Source organism: Eurosta solidaginis, chromosome 3, assembly GCF_040869045.1.
Source record: "Eurosta solidaginis isolate ZX-2024a chromosome 3, ASM4086904v1, whole genome shotgun sequence".
In the NCBI taxonomy this organism is placed as follows: Eukaryota; Metazoa; Arthropoda; class Insecta; order Diptera; family Tephritidae; genus Eurosta; species Eurosta solidaginis.
This window is the reverse complement of record NC_090321.1, coordinates 275,496,644-275,512,117: the sequence shown is the minus strand read 5'-3', so window position 1 is coordinate 275,512,117 and position 15,474 is coordinate 275,496,644. Positions and strand designations below refer to the sequence as shown.

Below are 15,474 nucleotides of genomic sequence, written 5' to 3'. Positions count from 1 at the left end.
TGTATGTGAATATAAGTAAACTAGAGTAAATTTCCATCTATACAAATTTCCTTAAATAACCACTGCAAAATGGTCCTATCTAAAACATGTGGCGCAGGAATTGGAGGGACTCGTTCACATTTTTCAACACTTATAAAATTGATATACGGAAGTTAATGTGTATCCCGGCCCTCTTTCAACACTACATACTAACGCTATCGATTTGAAGTTGTAATACTAATTAATGAGTATAGTTGGGTATAACAGCTTTCAAAACTAGAACAATTATTGTATGGAAGGAGATTCAGCGATAATTTTAGCATCATATATGCTGATGGAGGGTATTGAATATAAGCCGACGATTTATATTTGATCACCTTTGGGCGATGAAAGATAAGAAAGACATGAATATTGACAATTTGTAGAGGATCAATCATATACCAATCCTTTTAGTCTAAAAAATGTATCGAGATCTCACGCATATGTAATATAACTATAATATGTCGTAAAACCGACTGATGAGATAGTAAGAACCCTGAAAGTTTATGGAGGGTTACCAATCAACTTTTTATTTGAGATTTATCGCTTATATCTGTTTTCTATATAATATATTTCTCACAGAGAAGACTTTTCAGAAATTGCGAATTGTGCAGCTTCACTAATAAAATATATGAGGTCTTCGGCACCGTCGAATAAAGTCCCGTCTTTACTTCTTATTACTCATTTTGGTTGCCTGCTGATCAATATCAGAAAGATAAATGTCTTTATTTGCACTCTCCTGCTCCGAATCTTTCATTGCTTCATCAATATTATTTTTCAACAGAAAATCTGGTGCATCCCATGGTGCAGCTTCCGCTGAGCCAAATGTAATGAATAGGAGATTACCGCAAAACAAAATCACCGCTGAAATTCCAAAAACGATTTGCCATTCAGAACGATTGTGCTGAGTTAGAAAATGAAATTAAATATAAGATGACCTTTGATAACGTAACATAAATATCAAGCTTACCACATCTGTAACTACAACGCCCACAATCAATGGCGAAGCTATCGGTACAATGCAGCATACTGAATTTATTATACCCATTGCAACGCCAGCATGATTTGGAGCCAAATCGATGACAGTAAGAATAGCACCAGTCGCCGATCCAGCTTCAAAACCTAAACTCACAACAAAAAATGAAATAATCAGTTTCATGTCTTCTGAATCTAGAAATCCAATAGCAATTAAAAGAACTGCTGGTATCCAAGTTGCCATTGTATTGGCTGTCTTGCGCATTTTCGTTAATGTGAGCCAACCCTTTTCGACCGCGATTTTACCAAAAAAGATGTACACATATGCCATAATCCAATTAACCATGTAAGGCAATGTGGAGAATAATGCATTATCCTTGATATTCAAGTTCAATACACCATTCATGTATGATGGAATTTGACTTTGAAGTGTAGTGGAGCCCCATACCTCACAGCAACGCGTAAATATTAAAGTCAAGAATGTCGCCGATGTTAACATCGCCAGCCAAGGAATCGGAATCTGTTTCCTATGGAAGTCATCTCCACGATCAAGTGACGATTCAATATATAAACATTCGTCCTTCGCGATGAAACGTGACGATTTTGCATTCGTAGCGCCAAAAATCAGCCATATTACACACCACAGAATACAAACACCGCCGGAAATGTATGAAACACCTGGCCAACCAAGTGAACTACTTGCTATTAAACCACTTAACAGCATAGCGACAACAGTTCCTGAGCTGGTGCCGGTATAAGCAAGTGCGCCTAGAACAAAACGTTCTTGTGGTGGTGACCATTTAGCTATGTGATTATTTATACAAGGAAAGAGTGCACCTTCGAAAAGACCATGTGCTAAACGAATGGCACAGTATGCTTGCCAGCTGCCAAGCGTTACAAGGTAAGGCGTGAGTAAAGTTAAAATCGCTGTACCGAACGTTGCACAAAACATTACGATTTTTGCACCAAAACGTCGAATTAGATATCCAGCTGGAAATTGTGTCATTATATAGCCCCAATAAAAAGTGGAAATGATATAGTTTCTTTCCTTCTCAGACCAATCGAATTGCTATCCAAAAAAAATTAAGTAATTTATGGATATATGTTTGTATATGTATAAGTAACGCAGTTTTGTAATTTGTATTTATAAAAGCAAAATATTTCTACCGGAAAATCTGGATTTGTAGTTGCAGCGTTCATCATTGCCACCACAAGTACAGATATGCTATACCGACCCCAATAAACGCAGGTAATATTCAGAAAGAGCAGCAAAATCTGAACATGGCGAATGCCAAAGCGTGGACCTGAAAGTGTAATGAAAACAAAATAGTTTAAAATTACATAAATTGTAAGCAGTGGCAATTTCATGAAATTATTAAACAAGTTATGAAACGAAGTGTTTGGCGCCCCCTCTGGATCTAAAAGGGTGCCAGCGCAAAATTCTGTGTTTTTAAGATAAATGTATTAGAGCTAGGAGTAATCGGTTTATCGATTACCCGATTTATTCGGTTCTGATAGAAATCTACTACAGTTAATCGGTTAGCATTCGGTTAACTGTTCATTTTTGGATAATGTTTTTGTTGTTGTTGTAGCGATAGGGATACTCCCCGAAGGTTTTGGGGAGTGTTGTCGATGTTGTTTCCCGAACATCTCGGAAATGATTTAATATTACCACATAAAACGTTCGAGGACATACCGCCCTCCCACCCCCTAGATCCATGAGGAAAGTGGGGTCGACAGAGCTTCAGTTGCTAAAGAGACAGGATTCGGCACGGGTAGGTGAGAGTGACAATTAGGTTTGAGGGGGCATAAAGGGTTGCGCTACACAACCCCTTGAATTAATTTAATATTTTCGTCGCCTCTAACAACAGGCATACCTGCCGCAAGTATAGTCTAAGCCCCACAAGCCTGCATTGCTACAAGTGAGAATGTGGCTTGCTTACGCGAAAAATTATTGCTTTCAACTTGCATTAGTTTAAACATACGTAAAATTTCATGTTTGAAATTCTGCAGATACACCCTTACGAATGCGTTTCGAAGCTTGAAAAATTTCATAGCAGTAAAATATAAATATGGTAAGCTATTATTCGCTGTTGTTGTATGGTTGCAGCAGTATCTTGGTTCGTTTACACTAGTTCGTTTCATCGCCACAACCTTTTTGGTTTTCTTCAAATCGGGGACTTGGATTTGTTTACTTTATCATACTTTTATTATTATCATACTTGAGCTTGTATTTTATCACCCTGCTTCAAAACTTAAATTGCATATAGATCGGCTAGCAGAAACACCTTGATTCGGTCCAACTTGTTCATTCTAAGCCACTACATTTTTCGTTTGCTTTAAAGAAGGGACTTTAAGTAACTTTTTTTAAATTTTATCAAATGAAGCAGCTTATGCAACATACATATGTATGTATGTTAACGTAAATGAAGGAGGCTTCACTATCTCTGTATAATAGCTTTCAGAACATGTTGTTTTCACGTGGATACTTGAAGCAATCCTCCATTTCGTGCATAGAATTCTCGTTGCATGGTATTTTTCCCATTAGTTTGGCGCTACGTAGGCCTGGCCTTTGGCGAAAAGTGCAGATCCTAGATTCGCTACTTCGATATCCACGTACACCCTTGCATTTTGTGAATTGTGCAAGCGATCGTAAGATTTCCCCCCTTCCATACGATTTTTCTAAATATCTCTATCCGTGCGACTCATAGCGAAACTTTTTGTAATATCTTTTATACTGTCATCGGGCTATGAATTAAATTTGAAATTTCAAGTCCTACCTCCCCGAGAAGTTACTTAAAAACTGATCTCAAAATTCCAAATTTCCAAATTCTTATCTAATTATTTCGATCCGTGCGCCACCTAACGGCATTTTTTTACTTTATTCTACATTGTCTGGGTGTCTTAGCCTATATGTATGTGAAGTTTTACGTTTGTAGCTCAATGAGAAGATAATTAAAAAGGAAAAAAAAAAAATAAAAATAAATAAATAAAAGTAAGGCGCGATAGCCTCCGAAAAGATTTAGGCCGAACTTCTCTTCCAACGCGTCGTACTGCTTTTAATTTTCCCTACAAATTGGTGGGACTGGACCTAGTTGTTTTATACCGACACCGAACGGCATCTGCAAGGCAGTTGAGTTTTCAATGAGAAGCTTTTCATGGCACAAATACGATCGGAGTGCTTGCCAAACACTGCCGAGGGGTGATCCCGCTTAGAAAAATGTTCTTCTAATTAAAAAATCTTGTTTCTAAAATGTTGATGCTGTTTTGCACAGGGCGTGAACTCAGGATCTTTTGGTGTGGTAGGCAGAGCACGCGACCATCCCACCACGGCGGCCAGTGAATAAGAGCACTCAATAAAATTTTATAGATTTATAAGAAAATTACCTGTCTAGATTTAGGGAAGGATTTCTTTATCATATACCATTTTTCTTATTTTAATAGCTATCTTTCTCGTTTTTAGGTAGTTTTTTGAGTGCAATGAGGGCGTATGTGGTCGTTAATATTTGAGTGTAGGGTTGTGATACCGATTGATTTTTTCCTAAAGTTTTGTATACTTACTTATGTTTTTTCTCACCGGACACGGAAAGTTGGGAAAATTTCACTTCGATACACTATTTTTGAGACGTACCATTCCAAGATTTCAATATCTAGTATCGATCAAATTAACAAAGATTCAACAAAGAACACATAGGCCTGGTACAGAAATTTTTGAAAGCCTGGCAATATTTGGACAAATAATCCAAATGTTAGTTAGATCATCCTATGACACAACCCGAAGAACGGCTTTAAGCTTCAACAAAGGTGTCTTAGTGAGAACAAAAAAAGAAGTGCGAGCCCAATGCGATCAGCAGGCGCCTAATTGTTTTATCCCAAATTAGGAAAAAGCGATCCATCTCAGCAAGAGTTGTTGCCAAAATAGCAAACACGGCACATGTGCATGTCACACGAATTAAGCAGACAAATGGTATTAAACATTGTGGATAAAACAAGTTTGATATCTTATCCGTCCACTGCCTGACAAGATGTTCGATATGGCGGCGCATAGGGTCGGCTATCTTCAGCGGGTGATAGAAAGAGATACAGAATCAGACCGCAATAGTCAATTAAAAATCATGTGACCGGTTCTATTTGTAATTTTGACGTCTGTGCAGAATTTATCACGCTTGTTTTATCCACAATGGTATTAAATGTACAAAAAAAAAAAATAAGTTCCCAAACGAAGTTGAAAACAGACGTCAAAAAGCATTTCAAGAACAACAAACCTGATATGTTGATTTTACTAGCTTCAAAACTTTCGGTGTATGTTTGAAAGATACTCTTTCCTCTGATTTAAATAGAAACCCAGGTGGAGTCAGTGCATACAAGCTACTTCGACTAAACATTGGTCAGGTTTTCGAAGATGATAAAGACATCTCAAAAACTGTCATACTTATATTTTATCACGTACCATTTAACATTGTTGTCTGTGATTACAAACCTTTCGCCATTTTTGCCTCACTATTTTCTGCGCTCATTTTTACACTTAACAAAACAATTTTAAGTTGTACTAAATTATTAGTACACGCTTTTATAGGCCGCGTTAACAATTCTCCACATATTGACGATAAAGAAATTGGGCAACTTTCCCGAACCCGAGGTCTATTTGTATCTATTTATTTAAACCAACTACAAAAGACCAACTACAAAAATCGACTAAAGTTAAAAAATGATACCACAATTATATTCCCCTTATCTTTGCTTTTGAAGAGGCACGCATATTTTTAATTATTTACAAATATCTATGTATATACATTAAGCTGGGTTGATTTGCATGGACGAAAGTTAACCCATATCGCGCCATCGATTTTTCGATAAGTTTTGGGCTCACGAAAAAAAGTTCCACTAGGCATACCCAATAAAATAATTTTCGAGCCTGCAAATTTTAAGTTTATTGACTTTTTTCCTTTGATTTTTAAGGTCTTTTTCATGACCTACTTAAAAATTTGTCATTTAATTTTAAAATTTTCATGTATGCCCTGTCCGACTCAAAATTGTACGCTAAAAACTTTGGCGATAATAGTTTTTTGAAAAAAAAAATAAAAATATTTTTTGAGTTTTGAGGAGTGTTTTGGTGAAAAAATTTATTTTTTCGCAATTTTTTTTTAAGGGTTTCTTTAGAAAAGTGCAAAAGTGTTGCCGATGAAAACGAATTTGTCTCATAGTTCCTATCCCACTTAAAATTATGCGATAAAAACGGTGGCATTAACAGACTTTAAAAAAAATTTTTTTTTTGGTTTTTGGAACTTGTTTTGTTCGAAATCGATTTTTTTCATTTTCAAGGCTCCAAATCATTTTTTATGTATATGTTTCCGTTAGACCCACCAATAAGTATACCAAAATGATCAGGGGATGAGCTAAGTTGTTTTATTTGTTGTTGTGTTTCATTATTTTTGTCGAAATCGATTTTTAGTCCCATTTTGACGATTTTTTCAGACAACCATCTATGCCCAATACGTAAGCTTGTGGTAAAATTTGATGTTGCTAGCTGTTAAAATGAGGCAGAAATGGCGAAAACTCTCTTATTGAACAATCGATTGTATGGGAGGTATATGCTATAGCGGTTCGATCCGGTCGTTTCCGACAAATGTCGCATTCCCCATCGAAATATGAATGTTGTAAGGATTTTGAAATTACCGATGATCTCATATTTATGGTAAATAGCCAAACTTTATACGCAGGCTTCTTCAGACGGGGACTATTTTATATAAATAATTAGTTTGTAATATTTTTTCATATGCAATCATTTAAAGTAATTCCATGTGCTAGTCAAGGAAAATGTTCCTGATATGTTTTGAAACAAGAAGTTATGTTTATAAGTTTTTATTTACAAATGTGTAAACTAAAATATAAAAAAAATTTTATGAATTAACCAAAAAAATTTCTGGCCGTTTTTTAGCTTCTTTTTTTTCTAAATTTAGCTTTTTCTAACCTTTTTTTTTTTGCCAATCTAGCTTCTTGTTTTGTCATCACCTGGCAACACTGCACGTTTGTTCGTACTAAAAAGTACTCAAGAAACTGTTGTATTCTTTATTTGATTAGAAAGTTTAGAAATGTGAAGAAAGTAGAAACTTAATTAAAAACAAGTAAGGAAGGCTAAGTTCGGGTGTAACCGAACATTACATACTCAGTTGAGAGCTGTGGAGACAAAATAAGGGAAAATCACCATGTAGTAAAAAGAACCTAAGGTAACCCTGGAATGTGTTTGTATGACATGTGTATCAAATGGAAAGTATTAAAGAGTATTTTAAGAGGGAGTGGGCCATAGTTCTATAGATGGACGCCATTTAGGGATATCGCCATGAAGGTGGACCAGGCCTGACTCTAGAATTTGTTTGTACGATATGGGTATCAAATGAAAGGTGCTAATGAGTATTTTAAAAGGGCGTGGTCCTTAGTTCTATAGGTGGACGCCTTTTCGAGATATCGCCATAAACGTGGGTTACTCTAGAATGCGTTTGTACGATATGGATATTAAATTAAAGGTATTAAGGAGGGTTTTAAACAGTGGTTGTAGTTGTATATGTGAAGGCGTTTTCCAGATATCGACCAAAATGTGGACCAGGGTGGCCCAGAATATCATCTGTCGGGTACCGCTAATTTATTTATATATGTAATAACACGAACAGTATTCCTTCCAAGATTCCAAGGGCTTTTTATTTCGCCCTGCAAAACTTTTTCATTTTCTTCTACTTAATATGGTAGGTATCACGCCCATTTTACAAAGTTTTTTTCTAAAGTTATATTTTGCGTCAATAGAGCAATACAACTACCATGTTTCATACCTTTTTTCGTATTTGGTATAAAATTATGGCATTTTTTTCATTTTTCGTAATTTTCGATATCGAAAAAGTGGGCGTGGTCATGGTCGGATTTCGGCCATTTTTTACACCAATACAAAGTGAGTTCAGATAAGTACGTGAACTGAGTTTAGTAAAGCTATATCGATTTTTGTTCAAGTTATCGTGTTAACGGCCGAGCGGAAAGACAGACGGTCGACTGTGTATAAAAACTGGGCGTGGCTTCAACCGATTTCGCCCTTTTTCACAGAAACAGTTATCGTCCTAGAATCTAAGCATCTACCAAATTTCACAAGGATTGGTAAATTTTTGATCGACTTATGGCATTAAAGGTATCCTAAACAAATTAAATGAAAAAGGGCGGAGCCACGCCCATTTTGAAATTTTCTTTTATTTTTATATTTTGTTGCACCATATCATTACTGGAGTTGAATGTTGACATAATTTACTTATATACTGTAAAGATATTAACTTTTCTTTTAAAATTTGACCTTAAAAAATTTTTTTTTAAAAAGTGGGCGTGGTCGTTCTCCGATTTTGCTACTTTTGATTAAGCATATATATAGTAATAAGAGTAACATTCCTGCCAAATTTCATCATGATATCTTCAACGACTGCCAAATTACAGCTTGCAAAACTTCTAAATTACCTTCTTTTAAAAGTGGGCGATGCCACGCCCATTGTCCAAAATTTTACTAGTTTTCTATTCTGCGTCATAAGTTCAACTCACCTACCAAGCTTCATCGCTTAATCCGTATTTGGTACGAATTATCGCACTTTTTCGATTTTTCGAAATTTTCGATATCGAAAAAGTAGGCGTGGTTATAGTCCGATATCGTTCTTTTTAAATAGCGATCTGAGATGAGTGCCCAGGAACTTACATACCAAATTTCATCAAGATACCTCAAAATTTACTCAAGTTATCGTGTTAACGGACAGACGGACGGACGGACGGACATGGCTCAATCGAATTTTTTTTCGATACTGATGATTTTGATATATGGAAGTCTATATCTATCTCGATTCCTTTATACCTGTACAACCAACCGTTATCCAATCAAAGTTAATATACTCTGTGAGCTCTGCTCAACTGAGTATAAAAAAAATTTTTCTGTGCGCAGCGATATTTTAATCTTTTACAACCATATTCATAAAAAATTTGAGTGGTTTATAGAGGTTTTTAAAATGATATTTCCATACGAATTTCCAGTGAAGCTTTTCATATTTAACGTCTCTGAAAGAATCTTACAAGTACGGGCCTGATTTAATGGCCACTTGTTTTCTTAAAAAATACGCTGAACACATTTATTCAATCTGTCCCTAAAACGTGGAGTCTTTCCTTCTGCTTGGAAGGAATCTTTTCTCATACTCCTTCACAAAAGTGGTAGTAGGTCGTGTGTAGAAAACTATCGAGGAATAGAAAAGTTGTCGGCCATCCCAAAGTTGCTTGAAGTTATCGTTACCAATGAGCTAACATTTTCCATTTCTACTTTGATTGCAGAACCGCAACACAGATTCTGTAAAGGCAAATCTACCATTACTAATCTACGTGAATTCACAACTCATGTTTCTAATGGACTTAGAGAAAATCTTCACACCGATTTTATTTATACTGATCTCAGTAAATAATTTCACAAAGTATCCCACTCATTACTTATCTTCAAGCTGGATTGGCTTGGCTTCCAACCCGGCCTCACCCAATGGATCTCGTCGTATCTCTTCGGTCGAACGCAAAAAGTTATTTAAAAAAATACTTTTTCAAATGTCATCGATGTTCCCTCTGGCGTCCCACAAGGCAGTCACCTTGGTCCAATTCTGTACTTGCTATTTATTAATGATATCTGTAACTATAAAATATCCCAAAATCTTAATGTATGCTGATGATGTAAAACTGTTTAGGTCTAATGGGTCTATCGAAGAACGTTCCTTGCTTCAAGCGAATTTAAACTGCCTAGTTACTTGGTGCAACGTAAATTCAATGCCGCTGAACCTCAATAAATGCAAATTCATGAGCTTTTCTCGAAGATATTTGCCTGCAGCCTCCTCCGTAATTAATAATTTTTGTCTTCTATCAGTAAACTATTTTGTGGACTTGGGTGTCACGATAGATGCTAAACTTAATTTCAACCTTCATATTAATGCTACTGTCAATAAGGCTAGAAGTGTTCTTTCATTCGTGAAACGGTGGTCCAAAGAATTTAGTGACCCTTATGTAACTAAAGCTATTTTCATCACTTTAGTTAGACCGATACTAGAATACGGATCAATAGTCTGGGATCCACAATATCGAGTTCATGCAGATAGACTTGATTCAATACAAAAACAATTTATACTTTTCTGTTTAAGGAATTTTCAGTGGAACTTTGCTTATAATCTTCCACCTTATACTAGTCGGTTGAAGCTTATCAATCTTCCAACTCTTGCAAGTCGTAGAGAAATGCTAGGCATTATATTTATGGCTAAACTCCTGAATGGATTGATTTCTAGTCCAATTCTTTTGAACGAAGTAAACTTTAACGTCCCATCACGGGTGTCAATATATTACAAACCTCTTCTTTTGAGGCAGTGCAGAACTAGTTTCCAATTAAATGAACCTTTTCGGTGTTTTCATTTGGTATAACGGATTCACTTTTTACCATAAAGAAAACTGTCTTATTCTATCTTAACTCTTAACTCTTAACAAAACAAAACAAAACAAAATCAAATAAACTAAAAATCTTCACTAATTTAACAATGTAGTATGTATATGTATAATTTCTAACTGTTATGTAATTTCTAACTGTTATGTATCGTACTCAGCTGATGATTTTTATTCTGTAGCTGAGCAGTTTTAGATCTCGACGCTTAACAAACCTCCTCCTATCAACAACTCGGCAAAAATAAATCCGTGCGTCATGCGGATGCGCCCCTCGCGACGGTCGGGCGGGCTTTGGAGGGCATTAATCCGTTGGGTATTATTATTATTATTATTATTATAAGAGCTTTATAAATCTCGTTTAATTATATTGAATAAGGGGGTTAAAATGTATAAAATATACATTTTTTATATAACTTTTTTTGTGTAAGTGTTGCGCTCTCTAAGTGTTGAGTACTTGTTCTAGAAAACGCGAAGTTTTTTACAATATTTACTACGCTTTCTAGACTAAGAGAATTACCCTAACGTAAAACTATAGTAACTTTTTCACAAACAAGGCAACTGGATACTCCCTAAGTTTTCTATGATTTTCATCTCTTGTTACATGCCGACTCCGAACGGAAACTGCAAGGCAAACTGAGAGATTTTTGTGGCAAAAATATATTCGGAATGCTTGCCAAACACTGCCGGCGACCTCGATTAGAAAAATCCAGGATCGTCGCTGTGGTAGGCTGAGCACGCCACCAGCACAGCATGGCGGCCGCCAGAGAGAGAAAACGCCCATTAATTGTTAATACATTGATATGCCTTTTATATATATATTTTTACTAAATATTATTGACGACAGCAACTATAAAATCGACCGAAATTTAAAATTTCCATGGTATGCGTGTCCTATATAAATTCTTGCTTGCACAAATACTTCTTTCTTCTCTTGGACCACCGTCTGTGCTTCATCTCGACCATGCTACATACTTCGTTTGCCAAAGAATGGTTGTCTTTTGCCATTTTCTTGGTAGTCTTAATCAACGTGTAAATACCTTGATCCGCGGCCTTATTATTTATTTTAATGGTTCAAGATTGATCAAAATTCCGGAAGTCCAAGCAGTGGCGTAGTGAGGTTTTCTTGCGCCCGGGGCAAAATATTATTTTCCTTCCAGGATGCAAATGTTGTTGTTGTTGTTGTTGTTGTAGCAGTGCTTCACCCCGCTCCATCCAATAGGCCCGACCGATCAAACTATTTTTTGCCTTTGAGGAAGGAAATATGTTAATGTTATCATCAAAATTTATCATTTCAAATTTTTCTTTTTCCACACTTAATAACGTTAGGTCAGCGACCTTGTCCCATCGTTGATCGCAAATATGTCAAAATTAGTCTTAGTTTGGTGAATGAACGTTTGGCAGTTGATACCGAGATAGTCAAGAGTATTTGAAGTGTCACTCGCAAGTTTGCACTAACATTTTTTCCATATGAGAATGAAAAAGTAAGTAATTCCAACAGAGGTTTGGGTTAAATTTCTTGTCTACTGCGAAGAAATATTTTGCAGTCACATATTTCGATAAAAAGTTCTGTTCCAATGAAATCTGTATTATAAAATTCACATAAGTTCTTACAATTTCTTCCTAAGTCATCATTATCCTTGCTTAACAAATTTCCAATGTACAAGAGAAATCCAAATCTAAAATTAAGTTCATTTAGTCGTGTAAATCTTATACGTATTTCTTGTTGGAGAAGATCGAGAACACATTTCAGAAATTTTAAATTCTGCACGTTTTACGATATCAATATCCCATTCTTCGCAAAGAGACTTCGCTTTTTCTATTGCTTCTTCACATAGAGTGTCACAAATTTCTGATAGTTCAGTCGCTAATGATTTAAGATCATGATACGCTTCTCTAAAGTTCATCCCCGGATCTGGTAATCTGAGCTGCACACGATCAATCCTCCTTAAGATTTCATACCAGAAATGAGCATATGTTATGAAAATAAAATTTTGTATATTTTGCAACAGAATTGTAGCTTCGTTTCTGGTGTCACTTGCGATGTCAGTGTCCTCTGCTAATTGTTCTAAGTGTTCTACTACATTATCTAACCTATCAACGCTAACGCTAACCGCTTGTATTCTGGCGCTCCATTGTATTTCAGATTCACGTTTGAAAGTTTTTGTTAAAGCATTTTTTAATAATTCCCACGTCGAACGTGAGAAAAAACATATATGCTTTCAATTATCCCACAACCTGTCGCAAGTGTTCCGGATATATGCATGCATTTTGTAATATAGAAAATGTTTTCCAGAAATCAGTTATAATAAGAATACAAATTATCCAGGAAGTTCTGCTACGCGAACAATTTGCCCCCCCCCCCCGTGAGTAGTGCCCGGGGTAAGATCCAACAAGAATATATATGCTTCCGACTTGCCCAATGTAGCTTCTGCTTTGGACGCTGCCACTTCCCAAGATGTTCTGGTCTCAGCGACGGAAACCCCCAACCGATTTCATCATTCCATGTTACTAGGCTGCAAACCCAACTATAACGGGTACTGCGATGTATACCCAAGGAGGTCCAGCCCCAGGGCCACAACCGCATCTGCGACCTAGCCTCCCTCAATCCAGGCGTAGTCACCCCTTACATACACACAGTATTTCCCGCAGATCACGGAGATAGTCTATTTTATGGAGCAGCACAACATCCACATTGCTGCGAGCCAAGAGACTAAACTCACGGCAAGATCTGCTTTGCAGACCTGCTCTGGGGATAACGGACACAGAAAAGATCGCTAGAGTAGAAATGGAGGTGGACTCGCATTTATTACGAACCACTCAAAGCAAAATAATCTATTTAATCCCGACATCGGCCGTAAGGACAGTGTCCTGGAACGTCAAGGCATGTCTGACCGGTAAGGCGATGAAAATTTGGAGATTATGAACATCCACATCCCCCCTGTCACCTATTGCGCCAGTGACATTTCCATCGTGAGCGGAGGACTTCTCAACTGCGTAAAGTAGCAGCCGATGGTAACATTTACATCCGAACACCTGCCCTTACTCCTTTCGCTCGAGCGATTCGCCGAATTCATCACTACTGGAAAACGGACTTTCATCAACTTCAAAAAAGGAAAGTGGGAAGATTATAAAATATACAGACAATCGCTTTGCTGCCCGTCAAGGGGAGCGTGCTTTCCGCAAAGTCATAGAATCCGAAAGAATCCCGGAAAATCGCCTACATTTCCTAGCAGAGAACGCAACTCTACACTGAAAGAAAAATACTTAAAATCTACCGAAATACGGGTCAATTCAACCGAAATTTCTGTCAATTTTTATCTATCCCAACAAGATGTTGAAGCAACTGCGCACAAATCGTTGATTCGTAATTGACCGTATCAGTAGTCAAATAAAAAAAAGAAGTCGTTTCATTATACTTTACCCATAGTTTTGTTAAATTAACAATTATTACTCTCGCTCTAGGAATACCAATCAAAACTGTTCATATGAAAGGGATTTCTGTTCTCTTGAAATTACCATTGCAAACTGTTAAATTAATACTGTTTGTTGTCGAAATGGCACTACCTGTGAAATCTATTGAAATAAGAGATATTTCTGTTTTCTAGATTAATAGCGTAAACTTTCACATCAACAGAGTTTTCAGTTTATATGACATCAATACCTGTGGAAAAAATAAAAGCCGGATAGACATATATTTAAACTAACGTAGTTTTTTTTTTTATTTGTATAAATTACATATAAGTACATTTCATTTCTAATGGTTTTAATGCTATATTTAGTAATATTAATTAAAATAATAATAACTTAAATCTGAATTCAAATAAACAATTTATGTTCCGAAGTACCATCGACAGCTTTGTACGAAAGTATGTTGCCATACCCTGCAAAAATCGTTGGATCAAGTGGTCCACTGGAGTACTTACCATTGTACTCCACTGTAATGCAGCAATGGACCAACTCGTATTTCTACACGAACATATTGTAAGCCGATCATTGCTCGTTTTTAACGATTGTAATCACTACACGATGTTTATTGGACTGTGGGTACTCCATGGATTACTCTGATGTAATGCGGAGCTGGAGTATATGGTCCGGTCCTAGGACATCGCAATGTTAATTGGACCACATTTTTTGTATGAATTGTGGTTAATTTTGGAGCACTCGCTTGGTCCATAGCGAGTACTCCATACATGCATGGAGTACTCGCGATTTTTGTAGGGTATATACATACGTAAATATGTGAATATGTACATAAATACTCATGATTGCTACATACATATTAACACACGCGTTCGTACGTGCTCTAGCGAACCACATTGGCGTCGGTTTCAAGAACTTTATTTCAACTTTTTTTTCAAAAATTTTCACCATATTGTTATATTATAATTATAGTTATATTTGTGTACACACATTTGATATAAAATGTTTCCATTTTCTTTAAATTTACAACAAAAATCGGACAAATATGTACACATGTATATACTTACTAACCGAAATTCAATTGAGCGTACATCAAATATGCTGGCACACATTAAACATTATACATTTTTATTAAACGCACTTTCACCAAATTTTATTTTTTATAATTTATTTAATTTATAGTTTAGAACTTCGCCGCGCGTCACTTCACTTTTCAAATAGAAATGAAAATAGTAGTCACGAAACAGATTCTCAATTCATTCAGTTTCAGCTCATTCTCAATTTCTTCTCTCACATGTAGAGTTGCCACAGTTGATTGTTTCGAACAAAACTTGTAGTATTTTTGACATAACATTTTAAAAAGAGAACTTGGAAGTTATAGAAAAGGAAAGAATCAAACCGCGGGAAGGTAATTCACAACTGGAGTAACTTTACATGTAAATCGGCAAGTTTAGGGGTTTTCCGTTTTGTATGAATAACTAAAAAACTGGTTTTTTGTTGTGTTCCGAATTTGTGGGTTTTTTTGTTTTGGTGTTTTTCTTATTTTGGTGTTTTTTTTTAAGTGGCACCATCGTCATAAGTACA

The 15,474-nt window shown here is 36.2% G+C and overlaps 1 protein-coding gene across 4 annotated transcripts; it reads right to left on the bottom strand.

Annotated features, from left to right (window-relative positions):
* Positions 1 to 527: 527 nt before the first annotated feature.
* LOC137245618 (putative inorganic phosphate cotransporter) lies at positions 528 to 15,091 on the bottom strand. Of its 4 annotated transcripts, XM_067776572.1 has the most exons (5): positions 14,962 to 15,091; positions 14,035 to 14,131; positions 2,161 to 2,297; positions 989 to 2,062; positions 528 to 922 (listed from the first exon to the last, which is right to left on the bottom strand). In XM_067776572.1, the coding sequence occupies exons 3-5, from the start codon at positions 2,194 to 2,196 to the stop codon at positions 686 to 688; spliced, it is 1,347 nt and encodes a 448-aa protein (XP_067632673.1). In that variant the 5' UTR covers positions 2,197 to 2,297; positions 14,035 to 14,131; positions 14,962 to 15,091; the 3' UTR covers positions 528 to 685. The 4 variants fall into 4 exon arrangements, with proteins under 4 accessions (XP_067632673.1, XP_067632671.1, XP_067632672.1 ...); XM_067776570.1 differs by lacking the exon at positions 14,035 to 14,131 and having other exon boundaries at positions 14,962 to 15,086; XM_067776571.1 differs by lacking the exons at positions 14,035 to 14,131; positions 14,962 to 15,091 and adding an exon at positions 5,444 to 5,666.
* Positions 15,092 to 15,474: the final 383 nt, after the last annotated feature.